General features: G+C 39.3%; 1 protein-coding gene across 2 annotated transcripts in view; it reads left to right on the top strand.

Annotated features, from left to right (window-relative positions):
* Nucleotides 1-16,639, top strand: part of SLC25A13 (solute carrier family 25 member 13) — a 147,252-nt gene that overhangs the window by 57,112 nt on the left and 73,501 nt on the right. For both annotated transcript variants that reach the window (XM_032766149.2, XM_032766150.2), the window contains one exon: nt 1,841-1,956. In XM_032766149.2, the coding sequence (XP_032622040.1) occupies nt 1,841-1,956 (116 nt within the window). The remainder of the gene's footprint in view (nt 1-1,840; nt 1,957-16,639) is intronic.

Genomic DNA, 16,639 nt, shown 5'->3' with positions numbered 1-16,639 from the left:
GCCGACCTCTGCTTTAATGCCTAGAATTTTATTAATCCTAGTCTGGTACACAGAAATTGCGCCCAACGTGCTATTTCCTTATGATTTGTCAGGTTCTGTAACTGCCATACCCGTAGTAGAATTGCATGCTTTATATATGTAAACCAGTCCAACATGATGTTTGACTGTTATCTTCGCTGCCTTCTGTAAGGAATAATATTGGGCTTGTTTCACTATTTAAGGATGTAAAGTAACTGCATGTCAGTTGCCAAATTCCAGCATTACTGCTTCAGGCTGAGGTTTTCTGTAGAATTCATGGATATTTTTCTTTCTAGTATGGGTAGTGAGTTTTCTAAACAGATCTGCTCCAGCCCTGCTTGCACCATTGATGCCAGCCTCAAACCTGTTTGTCTGGTTTTCTTTTACAACCATTTTAAACTCTTTTCATTCCTTCCCTGAGGCATGAAATGCCCTGCCTACTCTCATCTCCAAGATGTTGCTTTCTCTCATTGAAATCCCCTTTAAAGAATTGCTGCTTTTGCAGTGTCATCAAGAAGTGAGTCAACTGTAATATAAATAATGATTAAAGAAAAATCTAATATTCCTTCTTCTGGGCTTTTACTGCATTCGGTCTACTCTGTCCATCCTGCTTAGGTTGTTTGCTCTTGGGACAGGAGCTATTTTCATTTTGTCTTGTCAACACCTAACAAATAATAATGGGTAATAATTTGAGTTCTGTGTATTTTGCTTAGATTGTAAACAATAAATACAAGAGTAATACACCTCTTTATTACTTTGGGTTTGAAGAATTGAACTCTTGGTTAAGTTTTAAGAGTAAATATTGCCATACTGGATCAAATCAATGGATCATGGAATATCAGGGTTGGAAGGGACCTCAGGAGGTCATCTAGTCCAACCCCCTGGTCAAAGCAGGACCAATCCCCAGACAGATTTTTGCCCCAGCTCCCTAAGTGGCCCCCTCAAGGATTGAACTCACAACCCTGGGTTTACCAGGCCAATGCTCAGACCACCGAGCTATCCATCTCCCATTTGATTCATTATCTTTTCTCTGACAATGGGTGCTTTCAAGGAAGTTTGAAGAAACTGCATCTCCCACAGTCTCAAGAAGATGTTGAGCCCCCATTTTGTCCATCAGGTACAACTCAGAGAAATCTGACCCCACCAGATTCTGTCAGATATGCCAGAGGAAGAATAGGAGATTTTCATACACTTAATTCTTTATTACTGTGTATGAATTGAGTGGAGGAAAGATACTTCTGCTTGCATCTCAGCACTTTGAATACACTGTAGAACCTGACTATACTAGTGAACTTGTATAAACAGCTCTCTTGGCACTTACCTGTGGTTTGATAGGTGACCCAGGCTACTATTTGAAGAATTGTGGCATTATGTGCAATACACAAGGGCTGCAGTGGGTGACTAGTACTTTAGTGAATATGTTACTAGCATACAGATAACACATTTTGTTTATTCCCCTTTGAAATGATTGACAGCACTGAGGTCTTAAAGGGTGAGCTTTTGAAAAGTTAAAGGGACACATGCTCCTGCATTGCTTCGGTGGGATTTTCAAAAGCACCTGGTTAATTTGGTAATGTTACACTGTGCTGTGAATTGCAAGTGAAAAAGGATTTTGTGCTCTCACTGGCGTTATTTCTACCAACTGGTGTAACAGCATGTTGTAACAGCATCTCCTACTAATAAATTTTGCAACATGTAGCATTGAGAATATCTTGTACCATTCTTCAGTCAACACTTTAGTTGTGCATAGTTTGCATTTAAATTGTAGTTATATTTCCTATGTGTAATTGGTTTCACACCTTTTTACTTGTCTCATTTGCAGGCTTATATCCTTTCAAGAATTTGTGGCATTTGAATCAGTCCTGTGTGCTCCAGATGCATTGTTCATGGTGGCCTTTCAACTGTTTGACAAAACAGGCGAAGGAGAAGTTACTTTTGGTAAGACTTATTTTCTAGCTTTGAAATATACAGAGTTAAAGGGACATGGTCAACTTAGGCCACGTCTACACTACGGGATAATATCGAATTAGCTAAAATCGGTTTTATAAAACTGATATTATAAATTTGATTTCATGTGGCCACACTAGGCACAGTAATTCGGCGTTGTGCGTCCATGGTCCGAGGCTAACGTCGATTTCTGAAGCGTTGCATTGTGGGTAGCTCTTCCGTAGCTATTCCATAGTTCCTGCAGTCTCCCCCGCCCCTTGGAATTCTGGGTTGAATCATTATTGTCACGGGTGGTTCTGGGTAAATGTCGTCAGTCATTCCTTCCTCTGGGAAAACATCAGCTGACAATCCTTTCGCGCCGTTTTTCCCTGGATTGCCCTGGCAGACGCCATAGCACGGCAACCATGGAGCCCGTTCAGCTTTTTTTTTTTCCGGCACCGTATGTGTACTGGATGCCGCGGACAGAGAGGCGATACTCCAGCGCTACACAGCAGCATTCACTTGCTTTTGCAATGATAGCAGAGATGGTTACCGGTCGTTCTGTACCGTCTACTGCCGGAGAAAACTGGCAATGAGATGACGGTTATCTCTCCCCCTCTGTACTGTCCGCTGCTATCATGAGTGCCCCTGGCTGAAATCGGCCGGGGGCGCAACGCAAAAGCAAAATTGGGATTGACTCACTTGGGACTGAGTCAATCCCTCCCTTATGGTTTCTAAAAATAGAGTCAGTCCTGCCTAGAATAAGGGGCAAGTGTATTAGAGGACCAGTGTATCAGAGCACAGCTGCTCCGTGTCAGTATTCACAGGGGGTGCCCCTGCAACAACCCCACCCGTTGCTTCCCTCCTCCCCCAACCTTCCTGGGATACCGTGGCAGTGTCCTGCCCATTTGTGTCATGAAGTAATAAAGAATGCAGGAATAAGAAACACTGAGTGTTTAGTGACATAAAATGAGGGGGAGGCAGCCTCCCGGCGCGATGATAGTCCAGGCAGGACATTAAGCGGTGTGGGGGAGAGGAGCCCAGCATGCTGCTGCTATGACAGTCCAGGCAGTACAGAATCTTTTCTTTACACAGGAAAGGGAGGGGGCTGATGAAGCTCAGGCCCCAGTTGCTATGATGAAGACGGTTACCAGCCGTTCTGTACCATCTACTGGGAATGACTGGGAGTCATTCCCATTTTTACCCAGGCGCCCCCGGCCAGCCTCACCTGAGGCCAGCCAGGAGCACTCACGGGCTGATGGCGACGATGGATATCAGTCATATTGCACCGTCTACCACCGGGGAGGGGAGAGGAGCGGATACTGCTCTTCACTGCTGCAGCATCGCGTCTACCAGCAGCATTCAGTACACATAGGGTGACATTGAAAGAAGTCAAGAAATGATTTCTTTCCCTTTTCTTTCACGTGGTGGGGGGGGGGAAGAAACTGAGGAGCTATTCCCTGAACCACGCCAGACACTGTGTTTGAACCTACAGACATTGGGAGCTCAGCCAAGAATGCAAATACTTTTCAGAGACTGCTGTGGACTGTGGGATAGCTGGAGTCCTCAGTACCCCCTCCATCCATGAGCGTCCATTTGAGTCTCTGGCTTCCCGTTACGCTTGTCACGCAGCGCTGTGTATCCTGGAGATTTTTTTTCAAACGCTTTGGCATTTTGTGTTCTGTAACGGAGCTCTGATACAACAGATTTGTCTCCCCATACAGCGATCAGATCTAGTATCTCCCGTACGGTCCATGCTGGAGCTCTTTTTGGATTTGAGACTGCATCGCCACCCGTGCTGATCAGAGCTCCACGCTGGGCAAACAGGAAATGTAATTCAAAAGTTCGCGGGGCTTTTCCTGTTTACCTGCCCGCTGCATCCGAGTTCAGATTGCTGTCCAGAGCGGTCAGTGGTGCACTGTGGGATACCGCCCGGAGGCCAATAACGTCGATTTCCGTCCACACTAACCGTAATCCGATATGTTAATATCGAATTTAGCGCTACTCCTCTCGTCGGGGTGGAGTACAGAAATCGATTTAAAGAGCCCTTTATATCGATATAAAGGGCGTTGTAGTGTGGACGGGTACAGCGTTAAATCGATTTAACGCTCTTTAAATCATTTTAAACGCGTAGTGTAAGCAGGCCTCAAATTCAGACTTTTCCTGAAAATATTTTATCAGCTATCGTTACATGAAACACCTACGGTGTTTATAACTGAAAGCTATTAGAACAAAGAAATTTGTTGTGTTTTTTTCAGTTTATGTTGTGCACCTGTCTTCACTTTGTGTACAATCCTTTCCACTGTTTCCTCAGTAGAGTCAGTCACTTTCTTCCTTCGCTTGTGTGGATCTTTCACATAGCACCGGGGTGGGAGTTGGGGGGTGTACAATGATTGTAAAACCACACCAAAGAAAAAACAAAAAACAACTGCAGGACGACTTGAGGAGATGCATGGCTCAAAGTTACTTTGAATAGTGTTTTTTTGTTTAAATTGGCTTGATTTCAAGTTGGTTTCCTTTGTTTTAATTTTTAAAAATTTCACTGGTGAGATTTTTCTGTAATAAACCCGATACTACCCCCACTGAAAATCTGGTCTGTTCTTTGGAAGGGAGGGGTTTACATTGACAACTCCATAAGAAACACGTGTCACATTACACTATGGTCATTGGGGTTATTTACTTTTAGCAACCATATAGACAGCTTTTGACATCTGTAGAACTAATTGCCACCTGCCTAGATGCATGTTACCATTCTGTTTGGAAGAAAAATACTCAAATAGCAGCTGTGAATAATCTGAGTGGGCTGCACTTCAGAAAATTTTTCTTATTTTTTTTTTTTAAATTGCTACTTACAGAGTTTTATGTTACTATACACACTCAATTATCAATATGCCTTTGTTCTTAGTAGTATCAGTGAGTAAACAATTTGAGACAAAAGGACAATCTGGTGAATGCCAGTGGTTCTTTCTCTCTTTTGAACTGAGTGCATGGTGACACCATTAATGCAAGCACCCTTTGTTTTATATTAACATTCACCCACAGATGCATCCATCCTTCCCTTTCCATTTAAAATGGGAAGATCTGCTATTGCCATTGTTGAAAATGTTTTTTAAAAAGCCACATTTGATCTTGTAGTCAGTGGAGCCAAACCATAGACATGTTTTGGTTTATAGGTGTTTTGGTTGTCTAAGTTTATTAGACATCTAGTTTTCTGTGTGAAATATTACTTGTTTTAGCAGCTGCAAAGTGCTCAGAGCTTAGAATGGGCACTAAAAATGTTGAAATACATCAAATGAATAATAAAAGTTCTACTGTCTTTAATCTCAGTGAAGGAAATATTTTATGCCTAATATGTAATCTGTGTGTATTTGTGTTGAGAGAGAGAGAGAGAGAGAGAGAGAGAGAGAGAGAGATTTGATCATGCGTTTTCCACTTTAGACATATATTACAGAATATCAATAGTGAAATTGATTAGTTCTTTGTTTTTTTGAAACAAAGGCTTATTGAATGCCTGTGATCCTACAGGTTGCTTCCTCTTTCAGAGCTCCATGTGCTTGTAACATTAGTGAATGATCTCGAAACTAAAATTCTTTCCTCTATACTCAGATGCTGAATCAGTTTCGTTCCACTTTTTAATACTGAATTCTTATTGGTTTATTTATCCTGACCACAGATGTTTCCTCAGGGTTTATGTTTAGTTTTTACACAGCATATGAGTCTGTACAGTATGGAATTTTAAAAAATAAAAGTGCTTCCATTCAAATAAATAGAAAGTAGTTATCTGATAACTTTTTTAATGAATCAGAGGGTATGTTGAATAGAACAAAGCCCAAATTTTGCATAAAATGTAGAAATCATAGAATATTAGGGTTAGAAGGGACCTCAGGAGATCATCTAGTCCAACCCCCTGCGCAAAGCAGGACCAATCCCCAAATGGCCCCCTCAAGGATTAAACTCACAGCTTGGGGTTTAACAGGCCAATGCTCAAACCACTGAGCTACCCCTCCCCCCTTGTAGGATTCTTGTTTAAACGTTAAATATTGGCCTGTTGTATCTCTCAATGATGTGCGTTATTGCAGGTTGTAGATTCTCCAACTCCAAGGGAAAATATTGAACTCATGATAAGAGACTTAGTGGCTCATGATAAGAAAAGCTTGCAAAGGAGTTGGTCAATTTCAAACTCAAGGATTGATCTGCTTGAAATTTTTCACTACTGACATCCCTTTTGTATAAAGATGCCTCTATGCCAGAGGTGGGCAAACTACAGCCCGCGGGCTGCATTTAGTACATCAGACCTTTTTAAACTGGCCCTCGAGCTCCTACTGGGGAGTGGGGTTGGGGACTTGCCCCACTCTGTGCGTGCTTTGGCTCTGTGTGGCTTCCGGAAGCCACAGCATGTCCCCACTCTGGTGCACACTCTCCCCGCCCCAAGTGCCGACTCTGCAGCTCCCATTGGCTGGGAATCACAGCCAATGGGAGCTGCAGGGGTGGCACCTGTGGACAGGGCAATGTGCAGAGCCGCCTGGCCGGTGCTGCGCCTCTGTGTAGGAGCTGGATGGGGGACATGGCACGGCTTCGGGAGTTGCTTGACGTACATGTCGCCAGAGCCTGCATCCTTGGCCACCCTTCCGCACTGCAACCCCTTGCCCTAGCCCTGATCACCCTCCTGCCCTCTGAACCCCTTGGTCCCAGCCAGGAACACCCTTCTGCTCCCCAGACCCCTCATTACTGGCCCCATACCAGAGTCTACATCTTCAGCTGGAGTCCTCACACTCCCTGTTCCCCAACCCCTTGTCCCAGCCTGGAGCCCCCTCCTGCACCCTGAACTCCTCGTTTCTGGCCCCACCCCAGAGCCTGTAACCCCAGCTGAACCCCCTCCCGCACCCCAGCCCCCAAATTCATGAGCATTCATGACCTGCCATACAATTTCCATATCCAGATGTGGCCCTCAGTCCAAAAAGTTTTCCCACCCCTGCTGTATGCCAAACTTTGTCTTCTGGCAGTTCCTAAAGGGACTCTCTCAAGGTTGGAAGGCTCTGAAATTAACGTTTAGAAGAGGAGAGGATACATAATGCTTTGGAATGTTCTCCTCCAAAACAAATCGTGAGCTGTGGGAGGGTGAAGTGAATGCTGCATGCACAGCACTGGATAGAAGACCTTCAGGTAAGAAAGGAAATTAATTTTCTGGTTTTCATCGCAAAGATGTAAGGAGAAAGTGAGAGTTTTTTCTTTTAAAGATCAACTCTTTCCTAATTTAAAAGTTTATTTATTTCGCTACTGTATTATAACTTTGCCACTCAGTGGTTGGATCTTGCACCATTAAAGTTAATTATGAGTTTTTTACATTGGTTGATTTGAATGGGAGCAAGATCAATCCCTTGAGTCAGCACTGGAGATTTTGAACAAAGTGTTTGTATATTGTTTGTGTATTGTTCAATTGTAGGGGAGCAGAAGAAATTGATCTCTACAGGATTGCTGATAAATATAGTATCTCAATGACTGGTAGTTAGTTTGATGTTGCTAGGAAATTACAGTTAATCTGTACCGCTGAAAAGTAATCTCACCAGATCTAGATGAGTTATTGTTTGGCTATCTAGTAGGGAAACTATGAATATTCTAGTTTATAGTCAGTATAATTTAGGGTTTTCCAGTGGGTAATTGTGTTTTCTACTAAATAGAATACCCCATGCATGTCACCCAACTCTGGCATTTTCACAGACACATTGATCTTGAAACTGATAAAGTTTGTACTTGCTTTTCAGTTGCTTGTTTAGTCTCAATGTTATGTGCCTGGATATTGGTACACTGTTCTGGGATTGTTCTGGGTGCTGTAGCAATGCAAAGTATTAAAAAACAAACAAACAAAAAACCTTAATGTATCATTGGAAAAATAAAAGTTTTTTAGCCATCAGATAAAATTTCTTTCCTTCTCAGTTTAGGCATATAATTGAAAACTGTGTGTAACTGCTTGCAACATATTTTATTTACACTTCAATTTTTAAGTAAATAAAAGGGCCTTCGTGTTCAGCTTTTATTATGTCTGATAAATTCCCAGGAAATGTTAGTGTTTAATATAAAAATTAAAAAAGTGGGTGAAAGTTCAAGACACAAAATTAACTGGACCGTTTTCTAGGTAAATATAGAGGTTAATATTCGGGTATGGGAGTAAAGAAATAAAGCAACTAAGAGAAAATAAAAAGTATTGAAGGTAATAACAGTTTAATGCTGTGGGTTTTTAATGGACTATACATTAATGTACATACACGTGTACATGCCTGAGTATGTGAGTGTATCTTCCATTACATTGTCTTACTTTAACAGACAGCCTCACACTTATACTAACTTATCATTAAAATAAACATCTCTCTAATGTAATATATTGCATTTCTTAACATGATCTGTATTTTTGTGAACTTGAGTGGTCAAAAATTTGGGTGAAAATCAGTAAAAACCAAGCAATAGTTTTTATAAAATCTTGAAACTTTTCAGTAAAAATCAGTAAAAACTGAAAACAAAAGGCCTTTAAGTTGATAACAATAATGTAACTTAAATAGGTCTCTCTGACAGAGGTAACCAAGTATAATTGGTTTTAAAGAAGAAGAGTTTGCTTGCATGCAGTGTGATACGAAAAGGTATTGTTTTTAATTTGTTATTTCTAGAGGCTGCAGTTGTGGAATGGGAAGTAACATTTTTTGGCTCTTGGCTGATTGAGACTGTATCTGGCCATTGCATACTTTGCAGATTTATCTGCTGCTGATGTGTCAAAGCTTCAGCAGTTTGCAAGGAGTTAAAACTCTCAGCAGGAAAGTGGAAGGAAGTTTAGTTGGCTTTTAAATTTGAAGCAAAGAACAAACCATTGCTTCTTACTGTTGAGTGTTGACAGGCACATAAAAGCTGATAATGTAAGTCCAGGGGTTTAAGAGACTTAGCAGTGTTGCTTTTTTGTTGTATTACAGTATTTTAATGCCTCATTAAAGAGTCAGAGCTCTTTGAAATTCTATACTATTAGTTGGGTTTTTTTGATATTTAGGAGGTTGGGTAAAAATGTCAAAATTTAAAAATTAAGTCCATTTGATAACCTCTGTGTTTGATTATGAATGGGTGAATGAAAGAGCCTTGTGTGTTGTTATAACAAAACTTATAACTTGTATTGTCCTGATCAAACATCAGTCCTTGTAACATCTATGAGAAGGCAGGTAACAGTTACAAACATTTTGCACTTGGGGAAACAGATAAAAAGATTGTATGTGATTTGTCCATCCAGTCAGTGACAAAGCTGGGTGTAGAGTTTAGAACAGTAGTTTTCCTAAGTCCAGGCTTTAATTACTATACTAGATCTTCTGTCTCCTCTCTAAAGTGCAGGAATGGTCTTCGTGAGTTTCAGTATAGGCTTCTGAAAGTTTTACACTTCAAAAAAGCCATATAAGCACTCAAAACATTTTTCTATGAAGCAAGATTTTATTGCAGTTGTATCCTAAGCCATGTAATAGAATTAATATTTTTAATCATAATTTCATATACAACATGACAGATATCAGAATGAAATCAATATCTCTTCAATCTAGAGACTATATATCTGCCTTCATGCGATGATAAAGCCAAAGCATATTATGTTAAAATGTACTAAACACTATGTAAAAATTAAATCTCATTGATTTTTATGGGCCTATTCAAATAAAACAATGAAGCCCAATCTTATTACACAGGAGGACCACATATGGTGGGGGCCAAACAGATTCTGTATATTTTAATAAGATTTAAAGTCACCTGTATTTGTTTATATTGTAAGTTCAGCTTGTTTCGTATGTATTTAGATAGGGTGTTTTTATGTACAGTATTGTCTGTTAACACACTTGTGTAAGCTAAAATGATGTAAACATGACGACAAAATGCTAATGAATCAGCTGTTAGTATGTTGTGTTGAAACAGGCCGCAGATGTCATGAAATCTTCTGGTGGACCATAGGTTGGGCACCCTTGATATAAACAAATGCCAAGGGGTGGGGGTGGGGGGCGTCTAATAGAGTATTCCAGTGAAGTTAAATTATCTTGTGTATATGAAGCTTTTTAATACATCTAGGGGAAAAATATTTAGCATCTTGGGTGAAATTCTTACCTGATTTGAAATCCACTGGGAGTTTTACCATTGCTTCAGTGTCACCAGGATTTTGCTTATTGCTTGCTACTTGTCAAAGAAAATTTGATAAATTGGTTGGTTTGCTTGTAAACGCTCAAAAGATGAAATCCTCACTCAGAGGAGTTGTGCTGAAATTTAGGGGAGACTGCATGCACAGTGTTCTTTACCCATGATGTAGAGTCGATCCCTGCTTTAAGACCAACAGTTAAAATCAGTAACTCTAGAAAACAAGGATGCAAAGAGTGTACATTTCTGTGGGCTTAGTTGAATGCTATTAAACAAATAAAATGATAGAGCAGTATGCAGAAAAATTATGATAGTGTAAATATAAGTTGTTTTTTATAATACTATAGTTTCCCTTCAGATAAAGCATTTGTATTATTTTATACAAGCAGGCGAACTGTAATAAAGTTATTATGCCTAAAGTCAGAGCTTTGGAATAGTCAGCTACAGTGAGAGATCTTAAATTTGATATAGGTATTACTAGTGCATTTATGTATAAAATAGAAATAAACAGGTGACAGAATTAAAGTTTGATAAATAGAACTGCTTGAAAATTTTCCAGCAAATTTTCCAATTTTTCTATCAGAAAATGCCGGGTTGTTGAAATCAAACCTTTTTACAAGAATGCATCAATTTCAGAAAAAACAAAACAAAACACATTTGGTTTCAACATTTTCAGAAATGAATGTGTCGATCTTTTGTCTTGAGACAACTTTTTGTTTTGAAATGTGTTAAATTTTACATTATAAAAAATTAACGTAAAAATTGAAGCATTTCAGTTGATCCAAAACAATATTAAATTCTTGATTTCATTCTGATTTTGTTTCAAAACTACTGAATTTCCTGTGAAACAGAAATTCTAGTTCCCATACAGCTCTACTGATAAACAGTTTGGTATTAGTGATCATGGATACAGTAAAATTCTTTTTATAGTGTAAAAAAAAAAAAAAAAAGTCCTATATGTTTCAATTTGATGGAGATTTCAAATGGCTATTAAGGTGTTTTGTGGAAAAATTGAGTTGATTGTAAGGTAGTTGCACAGTATCAGTTTAAAAATAAAACCCCTTTCCTCTCAGAACTAGAGGCAGGGAAATGTGAGGGAAGAACCTGAAATTGTTAGGTGCATGTAACTGCAGAATTGAATAACTCATTCCAAGCCTTTGTCTCAAGGTGCAGTCAATATGTATGTATAGTCTGTATTTATTGTGGGACACATCTTCTGTTATTAATTATGGCAGTCCACATATGTTATTAATTATGGCAGTCCAAGGAACATGTTAATTTTTTATACAGGTTACCAAACAGCACTTATGCACATTTATCTGTCCTAGGGCTTGTATACACATAAGCATTCTCATTGTACACAACTCTTCACATATATTTAACTATTTCTGCAACTATTGTGTACCGATTCAGAGTACCTTTTGTATGGTACTGTTTTGATACTTTGTCATTACACTAAGAATCCTTAGAGTACCCTTTAACAGCAGGGTGCTTGCTGTAGTTAGTGCTGGTATGATCAAGATTTCATTATTTTTAAGATATGTTCCACAATATGCTTATATCTTTATTTTGACTAAACTGTTCTTGCAGGGACTGTACTTTCACCTGTTTGTATATCACCTTTCTACAAAGGTGCCCCAGTTCTGATCGGGGCCTCTAGAATAATCAAAATAAAGAACTGACTTTTTATGGTTTGTTCACTTACTCACTAACTTGAATATTCAGTAATACGTGATGGATCTCCAAGTCATTAGCTCAAATTGGTGAGGAATTACTGTCCTTAACTGCTTTGTTTGCTTATGTCTATATAATGTAATGTTCTTTCAACTTTCATCTAGATATTATGGGCCATATAGCATTGGTACAAGTGCAAAATCTTACTTTGATTCTCTAAAGGCACCTCTACACTGCATACCACCCTGGTGATATGTAGCATATATTTAGCTACATATTGCAGTGAAAAGCAGGCTGTCTCAGCACTGGTGTATAGCTATATGCAGCAGTGAAAGGCTGTGACAGAGAGGAGGCAGTGGGGATAGGCTCTGGAAGTGGGGAGGAAGTAGGATGCTACGTTGCTAAAAATAGCAGTGTAGACTGGGGGAAATACTGCTTGGGTATGTAGAGAGACCTATATGGTAAATACTAAAAGGGTTCAGGTATGTCTTTACTTGTCTAAGCAGTGCCTCAGAGTCTGCACTGCTATTAATACCCTTGTTAGGAGGGAGTGCAGTAATGTATTCTACATGGTACCATAAGGAGTCTGCAGTGTAGACCTACCCTAGTGGAGCAATTCTGATCTCTGCACGATTTTATAATGACCAGTAGTCCTCTTATTGTTTGATATAGGATTCTGCACAATTTATGACTGGTGTCATTAATGATGCATAGAAGTTAGACTGCTCATATATTTATCTCCAAAATGTAAAATTTTTGCTTGTGACCTTGACATTAATTTCGTAGATATTTAGTTTCTCGACAATACCGTAAATGTGGTAAGTTTGGGTTTGGGTTTGAAAGTGTTCTGTAAGCAGGCATATTTTTTTTTTTTATGAATGCATGCGAAGTTAAACAAAACACGTTTTAGGCACAAGTTAAGGCTGTCATTTTAAATATAATAAGAACCCTTTTCATGTTTGTGTTTTATCGAGTCTTTTGGAAGTATAGCTATGCCTGCTAGCACCACCAAAGTTAAAATTGCCTAGTGACTGGAGGTTTGGCATAATTTTTTGTTTATAAATAAATATAAAGAGTTCTACTGTGGAAAATAAAAAATGTCATCTTCCTACTTAACCGATTTACTCTCTGTTCACAATCATTCTTATCAGCTTGGTTTAGGGCAAGTTGGATTCTGTTTCTTCAGTGTATCAACATAGAATTGTTTAAATTACTGTACAAACTCAACAGAGACACAAGGTTTGCACAAGTGTAATCAAGGCATAATTTGGCATCCAGAATCTTCATTATGGAGGGAGATATAAGAGATCCCAGCTAGATTTCGCAGGGGTGATGGCTATAAAAAGATGCTGTTTTTATTAAACCAATTAATTATTTGTATTACAGTAGCATCTAGGAACCTTACTCAAAGGTCAGAGCCCTGCTGTACTAGGGAGGTATAGACATGTAACATAGACATTGTCCTGTCCAGAGCAGACAGAAGACACAAACAGGGTGAGGAAGGGTTGGAGGATGAAAATATGAACAGAATTGAGGAGAAAAGAAGAAGTCATAGCTTTCATTTATCTGTTTAATCTTGAAGTCACTGAGACACAAATGTGGATTCCTGTGATAATTTTTTCTAATTTTGCGTGACTGGAATTTAACTTCAAAATAAATTGTGCAGCTGTTCTTAAGCTGTATGACTCTTTAAATGATTTCTTATTCTTCTGTCTAATGGCTATTATTCCCTTTTTTCTAAAATAAAAACCTGGTGTGCTGTTACTGTAACATTAAATTGGGCTTTCAGTTTTTGTTCTCCAAAGTCCATGTAATGCCGCTGTTCTGGATTAATAGCAATAGTGTCAGAAGTCCTGGGTGTACAACACCTAACAAAAAAGAAAACCAAACAGATGCTGTGGAGCCATGGCTTCTGCATGCCACTGAGTCTGACTGAAAGGGGCCATCTTTAATACAAGACTCTAGGCTTACGTGCCATTTTGTTCCTTTGCTGAGACTGCTAGCAAGAATGCTAGAAAGACAAGGTGGATGTGGTAGTATCTGTTATTGGACCAACTTCTGTTGGTGAGAGAGATGAGCTTACACAGACCTGAAGACACTCTATGTAAGGCCTTGTGAAAAACCATCCCCCTGAACAATGAAAGTTTCAGCGCTGTAAGGTGGCAATGTAGCTAGTGCTACAGCGCTGGGAGCCATGCTCCTAACGCTGGGAGCTATTCCTGTGGCAGAGGTGGTTTTATTACAGCACCGGGAGACCTCTCTTCGAGCTCTGGACCCGCAACTACACAGCCAATGTTAAAGCACTGCCGCGGCAGGGCTTCAACATTGGCTGTGTAGACATACCCTAAGAATGAAAGCTTGTCTCTCTACCCAACAGAAGATAGTCCAATAAAAGATATTACCTCACTCACCGTGTCTCTTTGATATCCAACATGGCTACAACAACACTGCAGGCAGCAAGAATGCTGGCAATATGGTAACTGCTGTCCATGATACAGACACCTCTCTGCCTAGAATTGGGTTAAGCCTAACAATTCCTTTTACACAGGCTACCTAACAGCCATCCAAAGCAATGACTTTTGTTTTCCATCAGTGTAATCCAAAGGTTAATGTATTATCTAGAGGTGAAAGGGTTCACAATCCATTACCAAATCATTCACCTTTTGATTTACTACAACCGTTACAATTTTTTAAATGATCAGGTTGCAAACAATGGAAAATCAGTTCCCACTTATGAACAATAAGTGTTGAACAATTGAATGCAGATGCACACCAACATCAGACTGCTATGTCTGTGTTGTGGGGTATCTTGTCAAAGATCAGTAAAACCACACAGAAGCCTGTCCAGTTCAGTGGGTCAAAAATCCACTTTTTATGAAAGACTAAATGTGGATTTGTGCGATTGACTATAATGGCTCCAATTTTGAAAGCTTAGAGATAACAGAGCACTTCCAGTTGGTGGGATAATTTGAGAATACTACATGCTCAAATGGCTAAAATATTGTGCTACTACTTCACGCTACTTAAAAAAAAAAAAAAGTGTGGGGAAGGTGGCATGAAGCCAATCTGAGAGTAAATCACAACCGTATAAGATCACTCTTTGGCTAACTGTGAGCTGAAAGTTAGCCCTCCTTTATACTTATACTATAGGGCAATTTTGGGAAGAACCAGAACTTCCCCCCACCTGTACACATCTGTATGGTAGCAACAACAGTGTATGTTTTAGCCTTAATTTTGTTCCATACTTTTTAAAGTTGTACTGGGTTGCATATTGAAAGTTAAACGCTGTAACAGACTCTTGGAGCAGTGAAATTTTTTGCTATTATGAATTTTAATATGTAGTTTCAGATAGCAAAACATATTTACACACAGTGTGTGTATCTTCTTACTTTTTAAATTGGAAAATCTGCTGTTACCTAGCAGTTAATGACTATTTTTTTCCAACAGTTGGAATGCAGGACCAGATTTGATAAGCTGATAAAAGAAAAAACTGAGAACATGTTGGAAGTGCTCAAAATGGAAATTGCAGTTTAGGTAGGTTTTGGGGTAGATAGTTAGACATTTTAATTGAACTAAAATAGTTTGATTCTAATGCAGCACTGTTGTGGGAGTATGTTTTGTAGTGCATTTGAAATTGAAGTATTTAAGTGGGGAGGGGCATGTATGTTAATGCTTTTGCAAGAAAGCAATTTTTAACATCCATCTAAACAAAATAGCTGTTAAAGAAATAGAGCTCACAAATCTGCATCAGAGAGAAATATAACAACTTGGACTGCTTCGGAATAATGTCTCTGAGCTAGAAGTATGCATTTTGTCACTTTAGTTGGTGTTTTGTATTAACTAGCTGTTAGGAAATGATTCTGTGAATTCTGAAACAAGTTTGGGTTCCTGGACCACCTCCACAAAATTAGTTTGCGCCAGTCAAGGCATGCTGTTGACTCAGCCTGGACTCTGAGGGTATGCCTTCACTGCAGAGTTAACCCAGGCTGTTTTGTGGGTTTTAGTCCAGCCCTATCTACTTTCTCTATACAAAACCCTTTAACTTGTGTTTATATATGCTTTGAATCCAGGCCTGCTTGCTTGCCTGGGGGTATAAGTTAGAGCCTAGTTTTTGCTTTAAGATTTTTTTTTCCTTGTTCCATATCATCACAAGTAATAGAGATGCTGTTATCAACAGAGATGCTACCAGATAATGCCTTTTTTTACCCCATGGTAATCCAGAAACTGAATCAGACATTAAAATTTTAGCTACGTGTAAATGGCACTGGTTTAACTTAAACTGGTGCAGACTCCAGTGTAGATGCTATCAGTTCAAACGTAGCCTACCAGTATATCTCTTTAGTTTGCATTTAGAAATCAGGGTTGGTCTACAGGCAGACTTGCCCCAAAATAACTAAATTAGTTTAAATTACCACCCACAAGTTTGTGTGACTGATACTCTTGCTTTGGAGTAACTGTCCTATTTTGATCAGACTTCAGCAAAATAAAATAGGATAAGCTCCCAAACCTAGACTTGCACCAAAATGACAAAAGAGATGAATTAATACCAATTCAATTACTTTGGTGCAAGATTGTGTGTAGGTCAGCCCCATTGTATGGGTGCAAATTTAAATTAACATAAGTCAGGTTTAAAGAGAGATTGTGCCTCCTCACAGGGCGACATCTTTAGTTAAACTGGTACAACTTTGTGTGTAGAGTGGAGATAATAGCTCAAGTAAGTGCAATTATCTATTTTGTGGACTAAAATCTCCTTCCAGTCACATTTGGCAGCCCCCTCACATTGTCTTCAGTTGTGTGCCCTCAGTTACTACTGTGCAAACTGCAGTTTTCACAGGTTCAACAGAGGAAAACATAATTTGAAGACAATGGGGTTTGGATA

The sequence above is a fragment of the Chelonoidis abingdonii genome, chromosome 2, assembly GCF_003597395.2.
Source record: "Chelonoidis abingdonii isolate Lonesome George chromosome 2, CheloAbing_2.0, whole genome shotgun sequence".
Classification (NCBI taxonomy): Eukaryota; Metazoa; Chordata; order Testudines; family Testudinidae; genus Chelonoidis; species Chelonoidis abingdonii.
This window is presented reverse-complemented; position numbering and strand designations above follow the sequence as displayed.